At 42.0% G+C, this 22,251-nt stretch overlaps 1 protein-coding gene and 1 long non-coding RNA gene across 3 annotated transcripts in view; one reads left to right on the top strand and one right to left on the bottom strand.

The window, feature by feature from the left end:
* Positions 1-3,022, bottom strand: part of LOC116275784 — a 113,995-nt gene extending 110,973 nt beyond the window's left edge. For both annotated transcript variants that reach the window (XR_004185085.1, XR_004185086.1), the window contains exon 1: positions 2,080-3,022. This is a non-coding gene — a long non-coding RNA (uncharacterized LOC116275784). The remainder of the gene's footprint in view (positions 1-2,079) is intronic.
* On the top strand, positions 1,156-17,006 carry ANKRD34C (ankyrin repeat domain 34C). The gene is made up of 2 exons (XM_003901280.5): positions 1,156-1,657; positions 11,999-17,006. Exon 2 carries the CDS (start codon positions 12,043-12,045, stop codon positions 13,648-13,650), a length of 1,608 nt encoding a protein of 535 aa, XP_003901329.1. The 5' UTR covers positions 1,156-1,657; positions 11,999-12,042; the 3' UTR covers positions 13,651-17,006.
* Positions 17,007-22,251: the final 5,245 nt, after the last annotated feature.

The following is a 22,251-nucleotide window of genomic DNA, read 5'->3' as shown; positions in this document are numbered from 1 at the left end:
AAGGCAACTTATGGAATAATATTTTTGCACTTAAAAGACAAAATTGATAATCCTCCAGCAAGCTTGATTGAAAAAAATGGGAATGGAGCAACAGAAAACACAAATAAACAATATCAGCAATAAGAAGAAGGCACAGAACAGTATCAGAGATGAAAATAAATAAAGGGTGACACTATTTGTAACTTTGTGCCAGAAAATTTGAAAATGCAGATGAGATGGACAATATCCTGGGAAAATATAAATTACTAAAAATGACTCAAGAAGTAGGGATTTAAAAAACAGGGCAAATAGAACCCCTGTGTGCATATACATGTATCTAGACAAAAATGCTGGTTACCTCTGGGGAACTGATTACTGGGGAAGGACACTGCAGGGTGGGGGAGGAGGGGGCACTCACTTTCTATTTTTTTTTGGAAAGCATTTTAGTTTTATTTTTTTTGTAGAGACTTTTTTTTTGTAAGTCTCACTAGGTTGCCCAGGCTGGTTTTGAACTCCTGGCCTCAAGCGGTCCTCCTGCCTTGGCCTCCCAAAGCACTGCGATTTACAAGCATGAGCCACTTACTTTCTAAATACAATGCCTTATGCTTTCAATCATATACAGTAACTATTAACTACTTTGTAAAACGGAAACGAAGATTGTCAGCGAACGACTCCACGGGAAGCCCTGGGAATAGGTAGCGGGCAGGCAAAAGCATGGATTTGGAATGAAATCCAATGGCCATGGAACCAGCCCTGATTATCAGATTGCCCCCCAGTTTTGAGGATCACACTGGCACCCTCCTGTCTCCCTCTCTTTCCTACACTGTGGACAAACAGCCTTGAGATTCCAGGGCGTATGTGAAGGAAAGCCGAGGAGGGCAGGGCCGCAGAAAGAACAAAGGAGACACAAGTTCAAATCCCTGCCAGGGTCTGAGACCTGCAACGTCAGACTTTGGGAGCGTCCCTTCACTTCTCCGGACCCCAAGGGTGGCCGCGCCTGCTCCGCGCTCACCCTTGGGGAGTGTAGGAGCCCCCTGCTAAGTTGCTGAGCGAGTCGGAGCCCCAAGAGCTAGGGTCGAGGGGGTGGGGCGGCAGGCGCCTCTGCCGAGGCTGCAGGTAGGCACTTCCCCACCCCCGCGGCCCCCTCCTTCCTCCTTCCTCGCAGCTCGCACACCCACACAACCCTCGCCCGTCTCGGCTGGAGAGCTGCTTTCGGCGCCAGCGGGCAGCAGCGCGTCGTCAGCCAGCACAGCCGGCCGAAGACCAAGCCGGAGGGCTGGGGCTGCGCAGAGACCTGCACACCCGCAGCGCGGAACCGGGGGCGATTCCTATCTTTCTTTCATGCTTCTTTCTTTTCCTTAAAACCAGACCAAACCAAACTCAAAACTCCCCTGTTCACACCGCAACTTGGAGGAGCGGTGGAATGATTTGAAGGAACTGACGCAGAGGTTTTATTCATGAACCTTGAAGAAGTTCTGGGCAAGTGACTCAACAGGACCCTTGGGGCCCGGAGTAGCCCCAGCTCCCAGCGCTGGTTCAGTCTGGCAGTGCCCTCTGCCAGCCAACCCGCAGCTGCAGGTAGGGGTGCGAGACGCCCCCTGATTTTGCTTTGGGAATAATAATGACACTACCCATAGCTTGGACCCAGGTGGCCTCGCTCGGCGATTGTCCCCACCAGGTAAGCGCACCCCCCAGGGGTCTGCATTGGTCACCCGGGTGGGGACCTCGAGCTCCCGAGAAGTCAGTCCATGCTGTTTAGCCACAGGCAGGAGTGGGGAACTGGTAGGACAGAGCTTGCTTTTATCACAGGAAATTGTGGGAGACGGGAATGGAAGGCGGATTTAACATTTTTTATTTTTGCATTGACGCGTGGGGATGAGATGCGTAGGGGCCTGGATTCTTGCAGGAAATGGTTGCGGAGCGGGACTGGGCGATAGGTGTCTGGATTTTTTGCAGGGACTGAATGGGGAGAAAGGTCGTTAATTTTTGCAGAAACCTGTGAGGAACTGGCGGTGAGAGGTTATGATCCTGAAAATGTGCACGAAATTGTAAAAAGTAGGCATCTAGGCATTTCTGGGAAATGATGGGAGAAGCACTTACCGCCCTGGTTTCACCTGACCCCCACGCTCGGCCTTCTGGAAGATGCCCACAGACACTGGCAATAATGGACGCCGGCACACTCTGCCGGCGCGGCCGGAGCCCCGGAGTTCAGTACCTGGGACAGTGCCCGCGCCCCACAGCCCAAGGCGCACGGTGAGCGCCGACAGCCAGGCTCCCTAGCCCCCGGCCACCGTTGCTCTCAGTTCAGGGCAGCTACGTAACACCGCCCCTAGCTCCGCGCCAGAAAGGGCTCTCGAATCGCAAAAGCAAACGTGTTCGATTTCTGATCTGCTCGTAACTGCTTCCCGTGACTGCAGAAGGAAGAGGCGGAGTGTAAAGATATCTCCCAAGCTTCCGCGAAAACTACAGCCAAACGGTGTGGCCTCCCTGGGTTTCGGAAGGTGTACCCAAACTTCTTTAAAAATCTAGCATTTATTAAGCGCTTGCCCTGTGCTAAGGCCCCGTGCTAAGCCAGTGCACCACAAATTTGTGTCCTATGAATATCCCCATTTTACAGATGAGAAAACTGAAGCAAGAGAGGCCAAGTAACTTGTCCAGGTTTATGGAACTACCAAATGGTATGGCTGCGCTCTTAAACGCTGCCAGATTGCAGTGGTGGGAAGATATACTTGAGTGGAATTCCCTGCGTGAAATAGTTCTGAACTTGGGGTCAGAGCAACAGAGTTTAAATCAAAGCCGTAGCACTTACAAACGTGTGCCCTTAGACAAAATTACTAAATGTGTCTGAACTTCAGATTTTAACTATCTGTAAATACTTGATAATGCTTTCCTTGCAGAAGTGTCAGGGGAGGGTGGCCAAGGAGATAATATGTGTGGAAAGACTGGAAACTGGGAATTGTGGTTGGGTGTTAGGGGCTGAAAGCAGGGAGCAGGTAATTAGAAGAGAAGGAGAATCGGTGGTGAACACTTCCCTCAGCACACTCCAAGGGGGCTGGACACAGAGCAGGGCTCAGTGGGAGGAATTCTGGATGAGCTTAGTTCAGTGTGTAATAGCCTCTTAGATTTTTTTAACAGGACTTTATAGAGAGTGTGGACATATTGCCTATCATTTGATCCTTGTAACAATCTTGTTAAGTAGGCAGGACTGGGGTTATTCTACTCGTTTAGGAAAATGATGCTTGCCTGAAATTACTCAGGTACTTAGTAGCAGAGCTGGGATTAGAATACAGATCTCCCACCTCTCTAGCTTATAATCCTTCCACATGGACTGGCACATCCTCAGGAGCTTGGATTATGGGGCATTTACAGCACTAAAGTGTATTTAGACAAGTACTATAAATACGTGACGTTGATGTTTTTTAAAACCATTTTGAAACAGCAGTTTCATATGGATCAACCTCATAAACATTTATTGATTATTGATTTTGTTTCACAAAGAATTTAAAGCAGTTTATAAGGCTCCACAAGATGTCAGGTTTGCATATATTCGAAGTAGTCAAGAAAGCACAGGTGAAACAAGATTAAGGCTATAGCCACAGATAGAATGAATACAAATTATATATATTATAAAGTCCTAGAAACTTGCTCTGGTCTCTAAGTACTAGAAAGTGTATATCCAAGTCCTTTCTTGGAGGTCTAGGAACTCTGAAGATGTCTGCAAAAGTCTGTGGACTCTTCTTTTTTGTATAATTTCATCCCTTACCCTCTGTGAGATCTTCACTGTGCCAAACAAGGGATGTTTGACTGGAAATACAATGTCAGTGTGACTCGAAGAAGGGGAATAAAGTGTATGACATTGTATCTGCACTCAGGTAATTAAGTGTTAGTTACATAATTTCTAATGGTTCACATGAGCACACCATACTTTAAAGTTTATATAAAGGTTTACATCCATTAGCTTATTTAGGCCTTCTAACAACTCTGAAGAGATAAGCAGCCATGAAGTGACAGGAAGGACAAAATGCTAGCATCATGATTTTATATACTATGTATTTTACTTTCATACACAAACCGGCATCCCTACACAGGCATGTTAAGTAACCTGAATGTTTGAATCGGGCCAATTGTAAGACTACGGAGAATGACAGAGCCTTTTCAAACTCAGCAGTGAATAATCCATCTTAAAACATTCAAAGAAAATTTAAAACACAGTGCCAGCCAAGCAAGACTTGACTGTGGGCTACACTGGCCGTCAGACCTTTAATATGTAATCTTGGTCTAAATTACTCAGGCCAAGGATGTGAGACGGCATGGGAGTGAAAGACCCTGGATTCAGAGAGAGAAAAGTTTCAGTCCCTGTATTTAAGTTTCCTGTTTCTAAACAAGGAAGATTGAACAAGATGGCTCCTCTCAGCTTAAAAAATATAAGACATCTTTAGTTTTGGGGACAATAAAATAATCAAAGGACTTCAGGACAAAGATAGCAAACATTTACATCTACTTATTGCCTCCATGAAAAAGGTGTCATTTTAATTTTTGACACTGGTGATATTTTAATCTTCAGTATTTCCTCTCCAGCCCCTGTGCCATTGGAAAATATATTGGCCATCGTTATAATGGAAATGCATCCAACAGAAAACAGCCCAGAGAGGTGAAAGTTATGGCAGGGATGGAGTGGGGGTGGAGGGTTGGCGGGTAGAGACAAGGAGGACAGCAAGGGAGGAACCAGGCAAACTTTGCTCACTTCTCAGTTTACTCTTCTTATGATACACATGAAAAAAACCCACATTATGGTTGCTAATTTTTTAAGACAAAAATATTCTGCCCAGAGCAGCCAAAGTGGATGGGATTTCAACATTTTCTAGGAATGCATCAGCTTTTTTCAATCCAGATTGTTTATTTTCTCTCCAATAAGCTTAGAGATCCTGTAAATCACTTAATAGTTCTAGTATTCCAATTGAACAATGAGATCACTTGGACACAGGAAGGGGATCACCACACACCGGGTCCTATTTGGGTGGGGCGGGGAATAGCAATAGGAAATATACCTAATGTAAATGATGAATTAATGGGTGCAGCACACCAACATGGCACATGTATACATATGTAACAAACCTGCACGTTGTGTACGTGTACCCTAGAACTTAAAGTATAATAAAAAAAGTTCTAGTATTCCATGTTTTTAATATTTATTCACTGTGATGCATAATAGTAGATAAATTTTCAAATTAAGGTAAATTAGATTTTGGTTGACACTTTTGTCAAATGGACCGCTATTCAGTTCTACCTTTCAAACATCTCTCCAGCTTGAGACTTTCTCTATCTCCCGGCTGTGCTGTTTCTGATCCTCTTCATCTCTCAGAGGCTCCTAGGCGACCCCCAAGCCTCCCAATCCATCTCCCACACTGTGGTCAATGATCATGTCATTCTCTTCCTTAAAATTCTTTAGTGGTTCCCTATTTCCACATAACAAACATCAAACTGCAGGACAAGGCTACAAGGAACTTGGAATCTGATTTCTGCCGACCTCCCCATATTTGCTTGCTCCGTCAGTGCACTTCCCAACCACCACCATGCACTAACCATCAAGTTCTTGAAATGTCCATGTTCTGTTACTTTTTGCCTTTGAACTTGTACTTACTCCTGAGTGTAAGGACTTCCCCCTTTTGGTTCAACAAATTTCCACTCATGTTTTTCAAGTCCTGGCTCAGTTTTATTCTCTTTGTGAGCCCTTTCCTAATCTGTACCCCGAGACCCTCCTGGCACTCACATCTCCTTGTTTTATATTTGTCTTCCATTCCGGAACTTATTAATTACTTTGCACTACAATTATGTCATGTAGAGGCTAAGAATGTGGGCTTTGGGGTTAGACTGCCTGGATCTGAATTCCAGCTCCACAACATATTGCCTGGGTGATTTGAGGTAAATGACTTTACCTTCCTGAGACTCAGTTTCATTTTTCATAAAATGGGGATAATAATAGTACCCACCTCATAGTATTACTGTAAAGATTAAATGACACAATGCATATAAAGTGTTCAGCACATTGCTTGGCACATGGCAAGCATACCATAAATGTTTATTACTGTCATTAAAATATACATCCACCTTCCTTCTAAATTGTAAATTACTTGGCAGCCATTCCTGAATTTTATACCTCTTTATCCTTAACACCTAGCCTGGAGTAGGTAATCGATACACGTTTGATCATGAATGAATGAGCAAGTAGATAGTTGATATATGTTTGATCATGAATGAATGAATGAGCAAGTAATGCCAGTGTTTTAGTCAAGGTTTACTTGCTTATAAGTAACAGAAGTTAATTCAAGCTACCATAAACAAAAACATGCTGACTTATTGGAAGTCTTCTAAGGTGTTCATGGACTCCAAAGACAGTTGAAACTTCAGAGGATAGAGGAAAAGTACTCTGTCCCTGCCTCTCATCTCAGCGTCTCAGTGTGGTTACTTCATTCTTCTTCCTCTGCACGTCACCTTTTCTGCTTCTCTGCCCTTGTGGCTAACCCACAAATGCAACTCTTACAACCAGAGTTCTCTACAAACAGCCCAGCATAACTGGTGTTTCTCAGTCTCAATTTCAAAATCCACCCAAGGTTGAGTCAGCCCTGCACATGGGGCAGGTCAAATAATATAAACCATCAGCCTCACTCTGTGTGAAGGGGAAGGCAGGGATAATATCAGAAAGAAAGAGTCACTGTAGCTTGTGAGAGTCAGTCATTCATTGATTCCTGAATGACCATGGGCAAGTCACTTCTTCACTCTTGACTTCAGTTTCCTCATCTGTGAAATGGTAGAAAAACCTTCCTGACAGGGCATTTCATGGTTCATGGGAGGCAGTTAACATCAGTCTGGAGCAAAAACATACGTATTAACAGTTTATTGGGCTATAAATCCTGGGGAGTAGGAATGAAGGAAAATGAAAAGTGACACAAGGGAGGAGAAAGAGCAAATACAAGGGAATACATTATTGAGCTAGCCACAGATTCATGGCAAATGCGCTGATTATTCTGTCTTATGGAAATTGTATAATCTATTGCATCTTGGAAAAGGCAATTGGGTGAGAAGAGGGAGAAGCGTTTACGTAACATCTCTTTCCCATCCTCTATTTTCTATTGGTCAACATCTGTTCTACAAAGGGTTACTCCCTCATACTTATTGGTTGAGTAACCTGGTTTTTCCAGGCAACTGCTGGAGAAAGTCAGGACAGGGTCAGTTTCTTCTGGTCAGCAGAAACCAGGTGTGGGGGTTCACCATTTGTAGCAGACAACAGCAGCAGTGACCTGACACTAAGACTGTGCGAAAGGTTTGAACTTTGCTAAGACCACTCAGGCAAGAAAGCAAGGTGAGTGTGTAACACGCAGAGGCAGGCAAAGTAGGCATGGCTATGCATATCTGGCATGATGCATGAATTTAGTCTGCCATAATTTGTAAGGCTATTGTCAACTGAGGCCATGTAAATAGCAGTCTTTTAAGCCCAGTATTCTTTTTTTTTTTTTGAGATGGAGTTCCTCTCTTGTTGCCCAGGCTGGAGTGCAATGGCACGATCTCGGCTAACTGCAACCTCTGCCTCCTGGGTTCAAGTGATTCTCCTGCCTCAGTCTTCAAAGTAGCTGGGATTGCAAGCGTGCGCCACCACACCCAGCTAATTTTTGTACTTTTGGTAGAGATGGGGTTTCACCACATTGGCCAGCTGGTCTCAAACTCCTGACCTCAGGTGATCCACCCGCCTTGGCCTCCCAACGTGCTAGGATTACAGGCATGAGCCACCGTGCCTGGCCAAGCCCAGTATTCTTAAAATGAAAAGTGTACGATTATTGCAGCATGCTAACAGTTAATGTTAGCCTGGCACATTTTATCTGGGCTGCAAGAGTGAGGTAAGCACCTGATTCTGTCCTCAGACAAAGCTCTTGCATTTCATCATTTAAGGAATTTCAGATGGGAGGCCCACAGTGAAAAAAATGACAACTTGCAAAAGAACTCACTGACCACACAGAATGTTATGCCTATTGGTGGGCTAGATATAAATATTCCAGACCACAGAAAAGAACCTGGATGCCTTATCTGCAATCTGATGCCTCCTTAGGTGCGGAAAGGGAAGAGTTAAAATAGGGACAAGACCTGAGCATAGGGGAGGAGGAGGCCACTGATTCCAACTGAAGAGAGAGAAGGATTCTCCTACATATACCATCTTTCCTCCATTTCTTTCTTCTTTGCCTCCTTTCCTGCCTCCCTTCCTCCCTCTCTTGACTCTGAGCTAGACTAGAGGTAAGTGATTTGCACCGCACGTAACATAAAAGGTAACCCAATTATCCATCCGTCTTCCTTCCCACTTTCCTTTCCTTCTTTTTCTCCTTTCTTCCATCTTTTCCTTTATCCTACTTTCTAATTATCACACAGCTGAGAAGGGAGAAAAGACAGTACTTCTAGTTTGAGGGGTGCAGGGCTCTGTGGAGGGGGCTGACCCAGGTGATTAACAAGACTGATACTCAAAGAAAGTTGTAAAGAATTAAGGAACACAGGGGATGTGGCATCTAGTTTTGTATATGTATGTGTGTGTTTTTGTATGTATGTGTGTGTGCATGCACGTGTGCAAGAGAAAAAGAGAGAGAGCATATACAAATATGGTGTATAGTATTCCAGAGTATGAAGATATTACATTTTCTTTATCTATTTTCCTCCTCCTCCTCCTCCTCCTCCTCCTCCTCCTCCTCCTCCTCCTCCTTCTTCTTCTTCTTCTTCTTCTTCTTCTTCTTCCTCTTCCTCTTCCTCTTCCTCTTCTTCTCCTCCTTCCCCTCCTTCCCCTCCCTCCCCTCCTTCTCCTTCTCCTTCTCCTTCTCCTTCTTCTTGAGATGGATTCTCACTCTGTCACCCAGGCTGGAGTGCAGTGGTGTGATCATAGCTCACTGCAGTCTCGAACTCCTGGGCTCCAGTGATCCACCTGCCTCAGCCTCCTCAGAAGCTAGGCCTATATGTGCAAGCCACGACACCCAGTTTTTTTTTTTTTTTTGGTAGAGGCAGAGTGTCACTATGTTGCCTCAGCTGGTCTCAACCTCCTGGTCTCAAGTGATCCTCCTTGGCTTCCCAAATTGCTGGGATTACACTTGTGAGCCATCATGCCCAGCTTATTTTCTTCTTGATGGGTTGTTTCCAGTTTTTGTCTTTTATGAATAGGGCTGCTGATCGTCTTTTGGTACACATACTAGTTTATTCTCTAATATTGCTACGCTTGGCCCAGGCTCTGGGTGTTTCTTCCACTGGTCTCACCTGGGTTCTCTAATGCAGTTGCAATCCTCTAGGGGCTGGCTGGGGCTGGCTGGGCTGAGATTGTCTCACTCACATTCTTGCAGTTAGTTGGCGCTACCAGCTAAAACTTCATGTACCCTTCCTGGTAGGTATTCCAGACTTCTTTACACAGCAGCTGAGTTCCAAGACAGCAAACTTGGAAGCTGTAAGGCCTACTCAGGCTTTGCCTTGGAAGTCACACAGTTACATTTTATGGCTGAAAGCGAGACACAAGGCTGACTCCTAGTGTACATATGAAGATGGGAGGACCTCATGGCCATTGTTTGCAAACTACCACAGGTGTAAACCTAGGCATGGAATTACTGTGTCCGAGTGTGGGCTTTGGTTCAGTCTAGTTCAATTTATTTATACTACCAACAGGTTCCTGTTGCTTCCTGTCTGCATGCCTCTTGGTATTGTCAGTCTGTCTAATTTTAGCCATTCTAAAATGGTATTTTGTTTTACTTTAATTTGATTTTCCTTGAGTACTAATGAGGCTGGGTATCTTTTTATGTGCTTATTGGTCATTTGTGTATCCTCTTTTGGAGGAAGTGATTTGTAGGAGTTCTTTATATAGTCTGATGATGAGTCACTGTAATTTCACTCAACCCTCCCTCTTTGATCTTGAGTGATTTTCCTCTTGAGTACAAAGGAAGTAACATTTGAGCTGAAGTTTGGGGGATGATGAATAATTAAAGAAGAGCAGGGAGGCCTTATAGTTAGAAACATGAACAGTGCCAAGAGGAAACACACATGAAGAATGGTGCATTTGAGAAATGAGATTTGAAGATAGAATGTGAAGAAGACTGGAGTGGCAGGGAATGATTCTAGAGAGGTAGACTGAGGCCAGGAGAAAAAGGACCCCTTTGATGAAATGGAAAGAAGCACGCTTTCTCTGGACATTCCACTCATTTATCTAGTCTTTGGAAATTCTGTTTCAAATCTCCAGGGTTCAGAGACTGAAAAGCTTATTGATGCATACGGCTTTAACACAGCAATGGTGTGTAGGACCACAGAGGAGTAAAAATAATTAAAATTGACAGAAAGAGAGGAGAGAGAAAGACCATCACACACACACACCACACACACACACACACACACACACACACACACACACACACACACAGAGATCAGTAGGAGAATGAAGAAGACAGAAAGGAGATGGAGAGACAGAAATGGAGACTTGTTGTCAATGTATTTAATAACCACACAGTGCCCTCGAATGGTGGTAGTTTTGCAGGAAATCTAGCAGAACACATAAACACAACAACATCAGACTCATGTAGTTATCAGAACAACGCATTTGAAGAAGCAGAAAGATACACACTAGACTCTTAGCCATGGTTACTTCTGAAGAGGAGTTTTCAAGGAGGAGTGGGGGATGAATAAAGAAGACCTCTTCCTCTTTATATACTTACATGTAGTTTGTTTGTTTTATTTTAATAGCAAGTATCTATTCACATATTAAATTTTTCAAAGGCATATATATCCATCTCTCAACTTCAACCAAGAAAAGCTTTTGCCAACTTAATAGAGTAATATAAATAAATAAATAAGTGATTAGGCAAATAGCGTAAGAGAAAGAATGATGTGAATCAGATGAGGAGGAAACTCAGGCATTGTGGCAGGTAGACCACATGAGCCATCTGCTCATTAGGAGCCTGGAGGCACAAAAAGCCTATGTGAAGGTGCTGTACTGGCAGAGACATGGCCAGTGTGGTACCCGTGGGCTGGCGGAGCATCAAGACTGGGATACCTACCTCTTCTTATTTGTGAAGGGCCCCTCAAGCAACACATAGGTTGAAGATTCTGAGTCCAGGAATTAGGGAACTGACAAAAAAATCAAAATAGAAAACTCAGGTTTGACAAACCTCAGCTGAGAAAACTTTGGTCTGAGCTTTATTTCCTAACATTTGTGAGCAAAAATGCAATCCCCTTCTCCATTCTCTGCCTCCTATCAGTTCAACCAGAGGGAAGGGAATAGCATGGCATTATTCTGAATAAGAATATGAATTCTGACATCTGCTGGAAAAGTGAGGACTACAACCTGGAAAGGGATAACTAGATTGATTTTGTTTTACAATTGTTTTCACTGTCCCTACCCCATCAACCCCCATTACAATAATCACACATATTTATTTTGGGAAAACTGCAGAAAGAAGAATCTGAAACCACTCATAATCCCACTGCCTAGAATAAGGATGAACATTTTGGTGTGTTTCCTAATAGTCTTTTTGATGCACACCAATAACAACACATGAAACAATTATTTATGAGGCGACCTGTTCATTACACGTGAGTCATTGCTAAATGCTGAGGACACAGCAGTGAAGAAAATAATTCAAACTTTTTCTAAGGAATGTAGAGTTCTACATTTGTGGTAAGTGCTGTGCAGTCAACACAATAACATCTTGCATTTAAACAAATATTTACTCTATGCTAGGCATTATGTTAACTGCTTTTCATGTGGATGTTTTATACATACTCTCTTAGGCAGTCTTTACAATGACCCTATGAGGTAGGTTACTACTATCCCCCTTCCCCCCGTGACACATTATTACAGACACAGAAACTAACTCAGCAATGTTAGATAAGTTGGCCAAGTCAATATAAGTTGGGATCAGGTTGGGATATGACTGTACCCAGACCCTGTAACAAGCATGCTGCACAGATCTGCTATAAAACATATAACATTTTTTCCCTCTTCTTCCTTTGCTAGGTTTGATTGCTACTGTGGCATAGGTACTCTAAACTGTAGCCAATATGATGGATGATGACACTGAATTAAGGACTGATGGAAACTCTTTGTTAAAGGCTGTGTGGCTGGGGAGGCTCAGGTTGACCAGACTGCTGTTGGAAGGGGGAGCTTATATCAATGAAAGCAATGACAAAGGCGAAACAGCTCTCATGGTGGCATGCATCACCAAGCATGTGGACCAGCAAAGCATCAGCAAGTCCAAGATGGTGAAGTACCTGCTGGACAACAGGGCAGACCCCAATATCCAAGATAAGTCTGGCAAGACTGCCCTCATCCATGCCTGTATCAGAAGAGCCGGGGGAGAAGTGGTCTCCTTATTACTGGAGAATGGAGCAGACCCCAGCCTTGAGGATCGCACTGGGGCTTCGGCTCTGGTTTATGCAATAAATGCAGATGACAAGGATGCATTGAAACATCTCCTTGATGCCTGCAAAGCCAAAGGGAAGGAGGTGATTATTATAACAACAGATAAATCGTCTTCAGGCACTAAAACTACCAAACAGTATCTTAATGTCCCTCCTTCACCCAAAGTAGAAGACAGGCATTCACCTCCACTGTATGCATCTCCCTCTGACATAGAGCTGAAGTCTCCAGGCCTGGACTCTCCGCTTACTGAGAAGGAAGATGACTTCTTCAGCCTCCAAGCAGGGCATCCAAGCAGTTGTAACACCTCCAAGGCTGTTAATGAGCCTGGGTCACCCACTAGGAAGGTCAGTAATCTCAAAAGGGCCCGTTTGCCCCAACTGAAGAGGCTCCAGTCTGAACCTTGGGGCCTGATCGCGCCCTCGGTGCTGGCAGCCTCAACGCGTCAGGATGAGACCCGTGGTGCCAGCACAGAAAACGAGGTCATCAAGAGCATCAGTGATGTGTCCTTCCCTAAAAGGGGGCCCCTCTCCAGAACCAACAGTATCGATAGCAAAGACCCCACCCTCTTTCACACAGTCACAGAGCAGGTTCTGAAGATTCCAGTCTCTTCAGCACCGGCATCCTGGAAAGCAGCCTATGAAAAAGGTCAGACTCCCCACCCGCGTCTGGCCAGGAGAGGAACTCTGCCTGTTGACCAAGAGAAATGTGGTATGGGTCCATCAGGACCTTCTGCTCTCAAAGAGCCAGCATCCCTCAAATGGCTGGAAAATGACCTCTACGACTTAGATTTACAGCCAGGGCCTGACCCTCCCAACTCCATTTCCCTTGAATCTGGCAAAGGACCTTTAGATAGAAAGAAGCTCAACAGCTCTCACTTGTCTCTTTTCCACGGCTCTCGGGAGTCCCTGGACACTGTACCTAGCACATCCCCCAGCTCAGGACGCCGCAGGCCGCCACATCTTCTAGAACGACGAGGTTCTGGAACTCTGCTCCTTGATCGCATTTCTCACACTAGGCCTGGCTTCCTGCCGCCTTTAAATGTGAATCTGAACCCACCTATTCCGGATATTAGATCTAGCAGCAAACCTTCTTCCCCTCTTACTAGTGGCTTAAAATCTATGGTTCCTGTTGCTCCAAGTTCACCAAAGAGAGTTGACTTAAGAAGTAAAAAGAAGCTCCTCAGAAGGCATTCTATGCAAATCGAACAAATGAAGCAGCTGTCTGATTTTGAAGAAATCATGACCTAGAAGCTTTAGAAAGGCTTAAAATAATCAATATAGTTTACGGAAGGGACTATGGATGAGACTGCTTCCTGATCATTCCTTAATGTTGAAGTGTGGCCACTTCAGAAGATATAAAAGCAGAATGCTGCTTCACTTCTGAGAATAATCCCTGGGTTTTTAAAGGCCTACTTGAAAAGAACTCACGATAATTGGGTTTTAAAGATAAATTTTTAAAAATTCTGCAAAGGAAGAAAGCCTTTGGAGTTCAGCGGTAACACAGCAAGTACAATGATCTAAGCTGAGGACATCAGTAATTTTCTATCAGACAAACAGAAAACAAGAATTTAAATCAGGAGGTAATATTTGGAGTATGTCATTTGTAATAAATCTATAAAGTGCCTACATAGAAAATGAGGCTTTAACATTTGTTAGAATGTACAAAAGCCCCAAACCAATCCCTCAGTGACTAAATCTGGGTGTCTGGGTTCTATCTGATGGAGTAGAAGCAGAATTCCCCCATGGAAGAGGCTCTGGCCTGTGGGTCCTGGCTCTGACTCTGTCCGGGCACTGTAATTCATGGTGTGGTTGAACTCATTCAGCAATCCAGTAATATATTTTGTTCACATACTAATTTGTATGTGCTCTGAGTACCCAAATATCCCATCTATGTGGCCCCTGAATTATGATATGTCATGGTAGCTTATGCCTTAGAGACAAATCTTGCTCCAGAAATGAAACTTTCCCAAGACCCCTCCCCTGACACAGGCTCTTGTGTTGAAATCTTGTGAAAAACAGTCAAGGTTAACTAACTTGGAGTTGAATGTGATACAATTATAGATTACAGATATAAGGAGCATTTCCATATTATTCTTAAAACTCGACGAGATCTACCCAAACCAGAATGATAACTGAGGAGGGGTTGTGCATAGTTTAAACGGTAAAGTGGGTGATTCTCAGGTGAGAAGCAGTGAGGACAATTCACTTTGCAGCCTAAAAATTTTAGGGGATGCAAACTATCATTTCCCCCTCAGTCATCTAGATAATTGAAGAAAAATGTGGTTTCTTCTCTTTCTGAACTATCTAGGTGAGAGGAGGTTTGTAGAAATAACGTGCACAACCCTTTTAGGCTGCTTTGAGCAAACCCAAGAAGGAAAGCAGAGACTTAGCACGTTTGGTATAATGTAGCCATATCTTAGATGAATATATTTTTGGTTACTTCCATTTATGTTTCCTCTTGTGCTGCTGAGATCTATTTGCTCTATGGTTAAAAAGTTCCATAGTTCCTGAGGACAGCATCATGTAAAGGAAAGAGTAAGGGCTTTGAGTTTGACATATCTGGGTTTGCATACCAGTCTGATCATTTACCAGCTGTGTGACCTTGAGCAGGCAGCTTAACTTCTCTGCATCTCTGTTCCCTCATCTGTAAAATAGGATTACTAATGCTGCACCTTATAAGGTTGTGGTGAAAATTAAATGACACAATGTATGAAAGTGCCTGCCATTGTGCCTGGCACAGGTAGAAGTCACTGAAAAAGAAGTAGCTAATTTTAATGTATTTCTTGAGACTGCTGAAGCAATATCTCAAATAATACACATGCTACACAAAATGGAATAAAGTTTCTCTGGAAAAGTTCAAGTATCTCCACGAGATGCCCAGTTATTTTTATAAGTACTGATCTCTAAACTCATGTGTAAAGTAAAAAATTCTGCCCCATAAACTCTACATATTATACAATTTTTCTATAACTACGTTTGCTAGAAATTTATCTGAATATTCCAAACAAAAGTGTTAATGATGGTTAAACAAAACCAACTTGGAGTTGTTTGGAGGGCTATCTGTGCTGTGTGTCGTAGGATGTTTAGCAGCGTCTCTGGCCTCCACTCACTAGATAGCAGTAACACCCTCTCCCCAGTTGTGACAACCAAAAATGTCTCTAGACAAGGCCAGATGTCTCCTGGGTGCATCACCTCCGTTGATCTCCACTGCTAGACCTATTGTATACGTCAAGAACAACAAAGCTGTATGGAAATGTGAGTGCTGACTGGCCAGCTAAGCTCTCCTGTTAACTTAAGACAATTCAAATTGTGCTTTAGTAAGATGACTAATCAATACTAGTGTTGGGCCTTCAGGATTCTTGGCCAACACACTCCAACATGAGTGCTAATGGTCTCATACTTTGTAGGAAGGGAAGAAAATAAGAAAAGCACAAAAATTAGCAAAAATCTATAGCTCATGAACGTGGTTTAGTGTGGACAACTCTGTTATTTTCAGAACCATTTAATCATTAATAGTTCTTACTGAGTAGAAGCTATGCCGGGCAAAGAAACAACTTTCCAGTGCATTAAAAAGAGAATCATACGACAACCATCATTCTCAGCAGCTCATTAAATGCAAACACACACATGCACACACACAGAGAACACATTTTCCATACTTTTCCAGCTGTTGTTAGTGTCAGTTAAAACTGACCTCTGGTGGTAGTATCCAGCTGTGAGTTTAGCAAGACACTGCATTGCAGCAATTTTTTTTCTAAACCTTTAGCTAAGATTTGGAAACCCAATATTTCCTAAGTAGTGAATGTGGTCCATTTATAGTAATTAGCTTAGGTGAAACACCAAACATGATGAGTTGCTCATTCAGGATAGCCAGTCCATTGCACAAATGTGTAATATCAGGTACTCTCATGCCACTCATTGCCTGCATCAGTCAGTCATGACCTTTGCATCAGCCTTTCAATAGACAGTCATCAGGATAGTATCTTATCTCATCACTACTTGACGATGAGTTAGCTGAATTAGACTGTTCTATACCAGTACAACAACCAAAATACTTTCTCATAGATTATGCATACATATGCAATTTTGTCCATGTCAATGAACCTCATAAGAATGCCTTTTAAAAGTATATTTTAGATTCAAACATGCTTTCTAGATCAGAGGTTAGCTTGTCGTTTTGGAATCCTGGAGTCACTTACAAGTTAGCTGCAAACTATAGTTTCAGTAATTCAACTGCTTAAGCGTTTCTGGACTGTTTATCAAAATATATTACAGAATGTGAGACTAAAGTTTAAAGTCTGGACCTTTGGTTTAATTTCTAGACATTCCAAAGCTGTTTTTTTTTTCTTTTTAAAAAACCCATTGTCAACTCTCTTAGAACTTCATCAAGTAAATGGTACCTTGCAAATGTAGGTTGTGTCTGACCTTCCTCCTTTTTCTGTGTTGGTGCCTCCGATGTATCATGTGCTGCTTGAACTGATTCTCTACAGTGTTCAATCCTAGTCTCAAGCTGATGATGTGCTCAGAGATGTATCAAAATCCATGTAATGACACCATTTAGATGTTTCTAATATGTCAATAAATTATATATTGCAATCCTTCAATAGTATTTTCCACTTTTTCTCAGTGCAATCTCAAGTATTACCTTTTCCTTAAGATGAATTGACATGACTGCCTAGTAACATCAACCAAACACCCAATATTTTATGAACACATAATTTACAAAATTAGATTTTAATCAGACAAGTATTATGGTATCTCTCCTGGTTAGAAAAAGCACAGCCCAATGAATGAGAAGGTGCATTGCCACTCCGAGAGGTGAGTTTACTTGGCCCCTGATGCTCAACCCCCCAGGGCTGCACCTGCCATCTGCTAGTGGCAGGGACTTATCATCAGTGGATATCCCTCCTTGGGCCCTATTTCTAATGTTCATAAGTGTTAATGTAAGCTGATTTCCATGAGCTCTTATTCAAGGGCAGGACAGCAAGTATAAAGTGAATTAGCTTGACGGTCTCTGTGGTCTCTTAAATTTTTGTACTCTGTACTTCAAATTTTATTCAGACTCGCTGATTCTCTGGACTGTTCCAATCCAGAACAGGTACTCTGGAGATTACCCTTAGGTTATCTCCTAGACTACTGAAATAAACTCAGTTAAGTAAAAAAAAGGACTAGTTTTAGGATGTTTGTTCCCCCACTTCTAACTTTAGGAAAGAGGCCCATATTGTTTCCAGATCCTTTGAGGAGAGATTATGAGGCACAGTCTAATTCAGATTACGCCCAAGATTGAATGCACTCCCTCCTCTAAGGTCAGCCACTTTGACCTCGTCACTCATTGTTTCTCAAGTATCTCCTTGAGATCCCCAGTTATTTTTATAAATATTGATCTCTAAACTCATTTGTAAAGTAAAAATTTCTGTCACATAAGCTATACATATTATACCTTTTCTATAATTACAATTGCTAGAAATTTACCTGAATATTCTAAACAAAAGTGTGAATGATGATCAAATAAAACAAATTTGGAGTTGTTTGGAGGGCTGTTTAAAGGCTTAGAAGTTTGGGGTTCCTTGAGTGGAACTTGCTCCTTTTCAGAGGAAAACCTTAGAGAGGAGTGGCATATGGTGCATCTTGGTAGGCAGGGCTGCGTTAAGCATGGCAGGAAGGCTTCTGAGTCACCTGCCTTGAAGAAACCCTGCTGCTTGGACAATGAACACATCAGCATGGTTATTAATGAGCAAGAAGATCAATGGGCTCCCTGAACTTGAATGCTATGAGCTGTTGAAGACTTCTACAGAACAGAGCGGGGAGAGGTCCAGGATGACTGAGATGACTTTCTTGTCATCTTTGTTAGAAGGAGATGAACCTAGGATCAATTTTACTTTTACTAAGGAAAATTAAAAAAAAAAAAAAGGGTATTTCTACATCCAAAGGTAATACAGAGAAATTCATAGCACTCTGTGTCCTCTAGTCTGAGTTACAAAATGGCATGCATATAGTGGGAAGGACAGGATCTGCATCACACAATTTGCCTGGCGATGAATGCTAAAAATAGGGAATGGGCCTCAGGAAATCAAAAGAGGCCAGTGTTTTATGCCTATAACAATATCTGATTACAGCAACACAGGAAAAGAGTCTGACAATTCTCACCAAGACTCCTAAACTAAAAGCAATTCTGTGGTCCATTCTAGCAGAGATTGTGAAAGAGTCCCTTTTGAAATCATAGTACGAAAATCTAGTGGTCCTCAATGAAGGAAAAGATAATCCTTATGCATAAGGATTGGAGGAAAGTGAAAGAGAAGGGAAAGAGGTAATTAAAAGATAGAAGAGGTTGAAGTCCTGACAATGTGAACCTATCCAAATATCAGCCTGATGAAATAAGACCACCTGGATCTCCCTTCTAGAGCCATCTGTCTCCTCTGGCAGCATCACAGACACTCCTGGTCTTACACACAAAGGATGCCTGAAAGTTAAGGGTCCAAGTTAATTTTTCTTACGCTATTACAATTTAGTAAGTGGTTAATCCTGTTTGTGCTGCAGTAGGCACTGTTGGTTGCCTCCTCAATTTGATTCCTCTTTCTACTTCCTATCAGATCCTGACTTTGTTCATGTAGCCACCCTGTATCTTTGCAGCTTTTTTGATTCAAGGGAAGCTCACCCCATCCCCAGCTCAAAGAGAAGTCATGATTGTTCTAAATTAGTCATGGCAGTTCCATTCTCTTTACCAGTGATTGGTTAAGGGCTCCAGCATAAGCCAGTCAGCACATGGCTTTCCCCTTATCAATGCCTTAGATCCAGAGATGGGTACAGGACCTAAGTCAGGCCAATTGAGGGAACAAAAGGACATTCATCCCATGACTGAAGGACATCCTTTTACTGGACATGACCAAATAGACATGTTATTTGTGTATTTGCTTGTTTGTTCAGTAGTTTGGTTTGACAACCTACTTGTAACATGGGAGAATAGAGTCTAAGGATAAAGAAAAGGAAAGCAAAGCCAAGAGGAGAGCAGAGAAAGGGATCCTGATGATGTAATGCTTGGAGCCCACACCACCTCTGAGCTTCCTGTTATGTGAGATAATATATTCTTGTATCATTTAATATAGCTGTAGTTGGTTTTTAGTTTACTTAAAGCCAAAAGCATCCTTGTATCACTCACTGATTTGAAATGCCATCTTTATAATACCATATAATATGCTAAATTCTTTATTTTAAAATTATTGAACTCGCCCATCCCATTCTGTTTCATTCTGTGACATTCCACTGATGTATTTGTCTTTCTGTACCAGCATCACAGCACATCATTTAAATTATCGTAGAGTTTCAATTTGCTTTCACATATTGTGGGTCGAGTCCACTCTCAGTTCTCTTCACTGGACAAATTATTTCTTAAAATCATTTTATTATTAAAATTATACTGGGATTATGATTGGGGGATTCTATTATATCATTTAGTTATTTGGTACTAATTAACATTTTAAAAAGATCAAATCTTCCAATCCAGAAACATAAACTGTTACTCTAAAAAGTTCATCTTCAGTTTGTAATCCCTAATTAAATTGTTTAGGTTTCTTCATAGAGATCATATACATTTCTTTTTCATCCTATTACTAGGTAGCAAGCATTATTGTGAATATGATACTTTTTCCTACGCCATCAGATATTGCTGAGATAGCATAAATTGGTTTCCCCTAATGTGATTACAATGAAAATATCCATGAGATTTTTCATTAAAAATGACAAATGATTCTATAATTCATACAGAAGAGCAAAGAACTGAAAATAGCTAAGACAATTTTGAAGGATAGTAACGACATTTGGAAGATGATGGTACCAGATGACAAGATTTTAAAAGTTGTAGTAATTAAAATACTGTGATAAGACACAGGAATAGATAAACTGACCCACAAAAACAGAACAGAGGGCCTAGAACATGACCTTGAATAGATGGAAAATTTAGAAATGATAGAGGTGGCACTGCAGGTCAATGAATGGTGATAAGACAGTTTGTTTTCCACATGAACAAAAATGAAATTGGGTCCTTACAGCATACACACAAAACCAAAATGAATAAAGCAAAACTAATCTTTTGATTATGATTTTTTGGATTTGTGCTTATAAATGAGATTAGCCCAGAGTTTTCCCATTTCATACTCATTGTCTAGCTTGATATCAGGTTTATATCAGCCTCATAAAATGAACTGGGGGGTGATCCCTCATTTTATATTCTCTGAAAAAGTTTAAGTTTGAAATGAAATGTTTCTTGATTGTGTACTCACAGGTTTTTTTGGTAAGTAGATCTTGCTGGTAAAACCATCTGGACCAGGTGGGACTCGTGTGTGTGTGTGTGTGTGTGTGTGTGTGTGTGTGTGTGTATTCATCCATACACATTCATACATACATGTTCATAGTGTGTAGGTATGATTATTGTCTTCATTCACAAATGAGGAAACCAAGGCTTAGAGAGATTAGGTGACCTGCCCAAGGTCACACAGCTGGGAAGTGGTAGTTTGGTATTGGAACTCCCCAGTCTGGCAATCTGTGTCCAGAGCCCTCTCTTTCATCAAGTACCTGAGTTTCAGATTTTAAATACTAATTGTTTTTACTTAATGGTTATAGGGGTTCTTAAGTTGGGTTTAGTAAAACCAACACCTGGGACAGTGATTTGGGCTCCTGTGTTGTATTGAGGGGGTGATCTTCAGGAAAAACCTCTAAGGAAGGTAGGGAAGCAGGATTGAGAAGAGGGAAAGGCCCAGAAAGAGGTGATTTCAGGTAAGGTCTAGCTTTGGCTGGATTCCCAGAGGAGGAGTGTAGAGAGAATGCATCTAGCTGCAGAATTGTCCCTCTTTAGTGCAAGGGGGCTCCCATTTTTATTCTTGCTGTAGTCAGTCATAGACTGTGGGCTGAGGAGAAGATGCTATTTTTTTCTGACCCAGATTTAGGGTAATTCTTGGGAGAAGGGGGAAGCTGTAAAAACTAAGCAGTTAACAGAGCAGCTGGGGATGAGTGAGCTATCTGGTAAAGGGAATCTGTACCGGGCACCCAAACAGCATCTACCACTCCTAGCTATTCGGGTTTTATATTTCTTCCTGAGTCAGATTTGAAAGGATACATTATTTTAAGAAATTATCCATTGTTTCTAAGTTAATACATGTTTTGGAATAAAATTATTTACATATTATTTTGAGCAGCATTGTTGAGGTATAATTGACATACAATAATGTGCATATAATGTAAAATTTGATCCTTTTGACATATGTATACACTGTGAACCATCATCACAATTAAGATAATGACTATTTTCATATTTTTCTTTTTTCTTTTGAATTCATTTTACTTTAAGTTTTGGGATACATGTTTGGAACATGCAGGTTTGTTTCATAGGTATACATGTGCCAGGGGTGGTTTGCTGCACCTATTGACCTGTCCTCTAAGTTCACTCCCCTCATCCCCTACCCCCGAACAGGCCCTGGTGTGTGTTGTTCCCCTCTCTGTGTCCATGTGTTCTCACTGATGTTGAACATTTTCATTGTCACCAAAAGTCTGCACATCCCCTTTGAATCTTATCCCCAGTACCTACTTATTTGCTTCTTGTCACTTCATATTAACTTGCATTTTCTAGAGTTTTATATAAGTGAAATTCTATAGCATGTACTCTGTTGCATCTGGCCCTTTCACTTACCATAATCATTTAGAGATTCACCCATGCGGTTTCATGTATCCCTAGTTCATTCCTTTTTATTGCTGAGCAGTATCACGTTATAACACAATTTGTTTATCCACTCATTTTCTGATGATCAGTTGGGTTGTTTCCAGTTTGGGGATTTTACAAATAAAGTTGCTACAATTCAT

This window comes from Papio anubis, chromosome 7 (genome assembly GCF_008728515.1).
Source record: "Papio anubis isolate 15944 chromosome 7, Panubis1.0, whole genome shotgun sequence".
Taxonomy (NCBI): Eukaryota; Metazoa; Chordata; class Mammalia; order Primates; family Cercopithecidae; genus Papio; species Papio anubis.
The sequence above is the reverse complement of the archived record's forward strand: the minus strand, read 5'-3'. Positions and strand labels throughout refer to the sequence as shown.

Excerpts from the sequence above, each read along its gene's own strand:
- ANKRD34C (XM_003901280.5), top strand. The coding sequence starts at position 12,043 with ATGATGGATGATGACACTGAATTAAGGACTGATGGAAACTCTTTGTTA.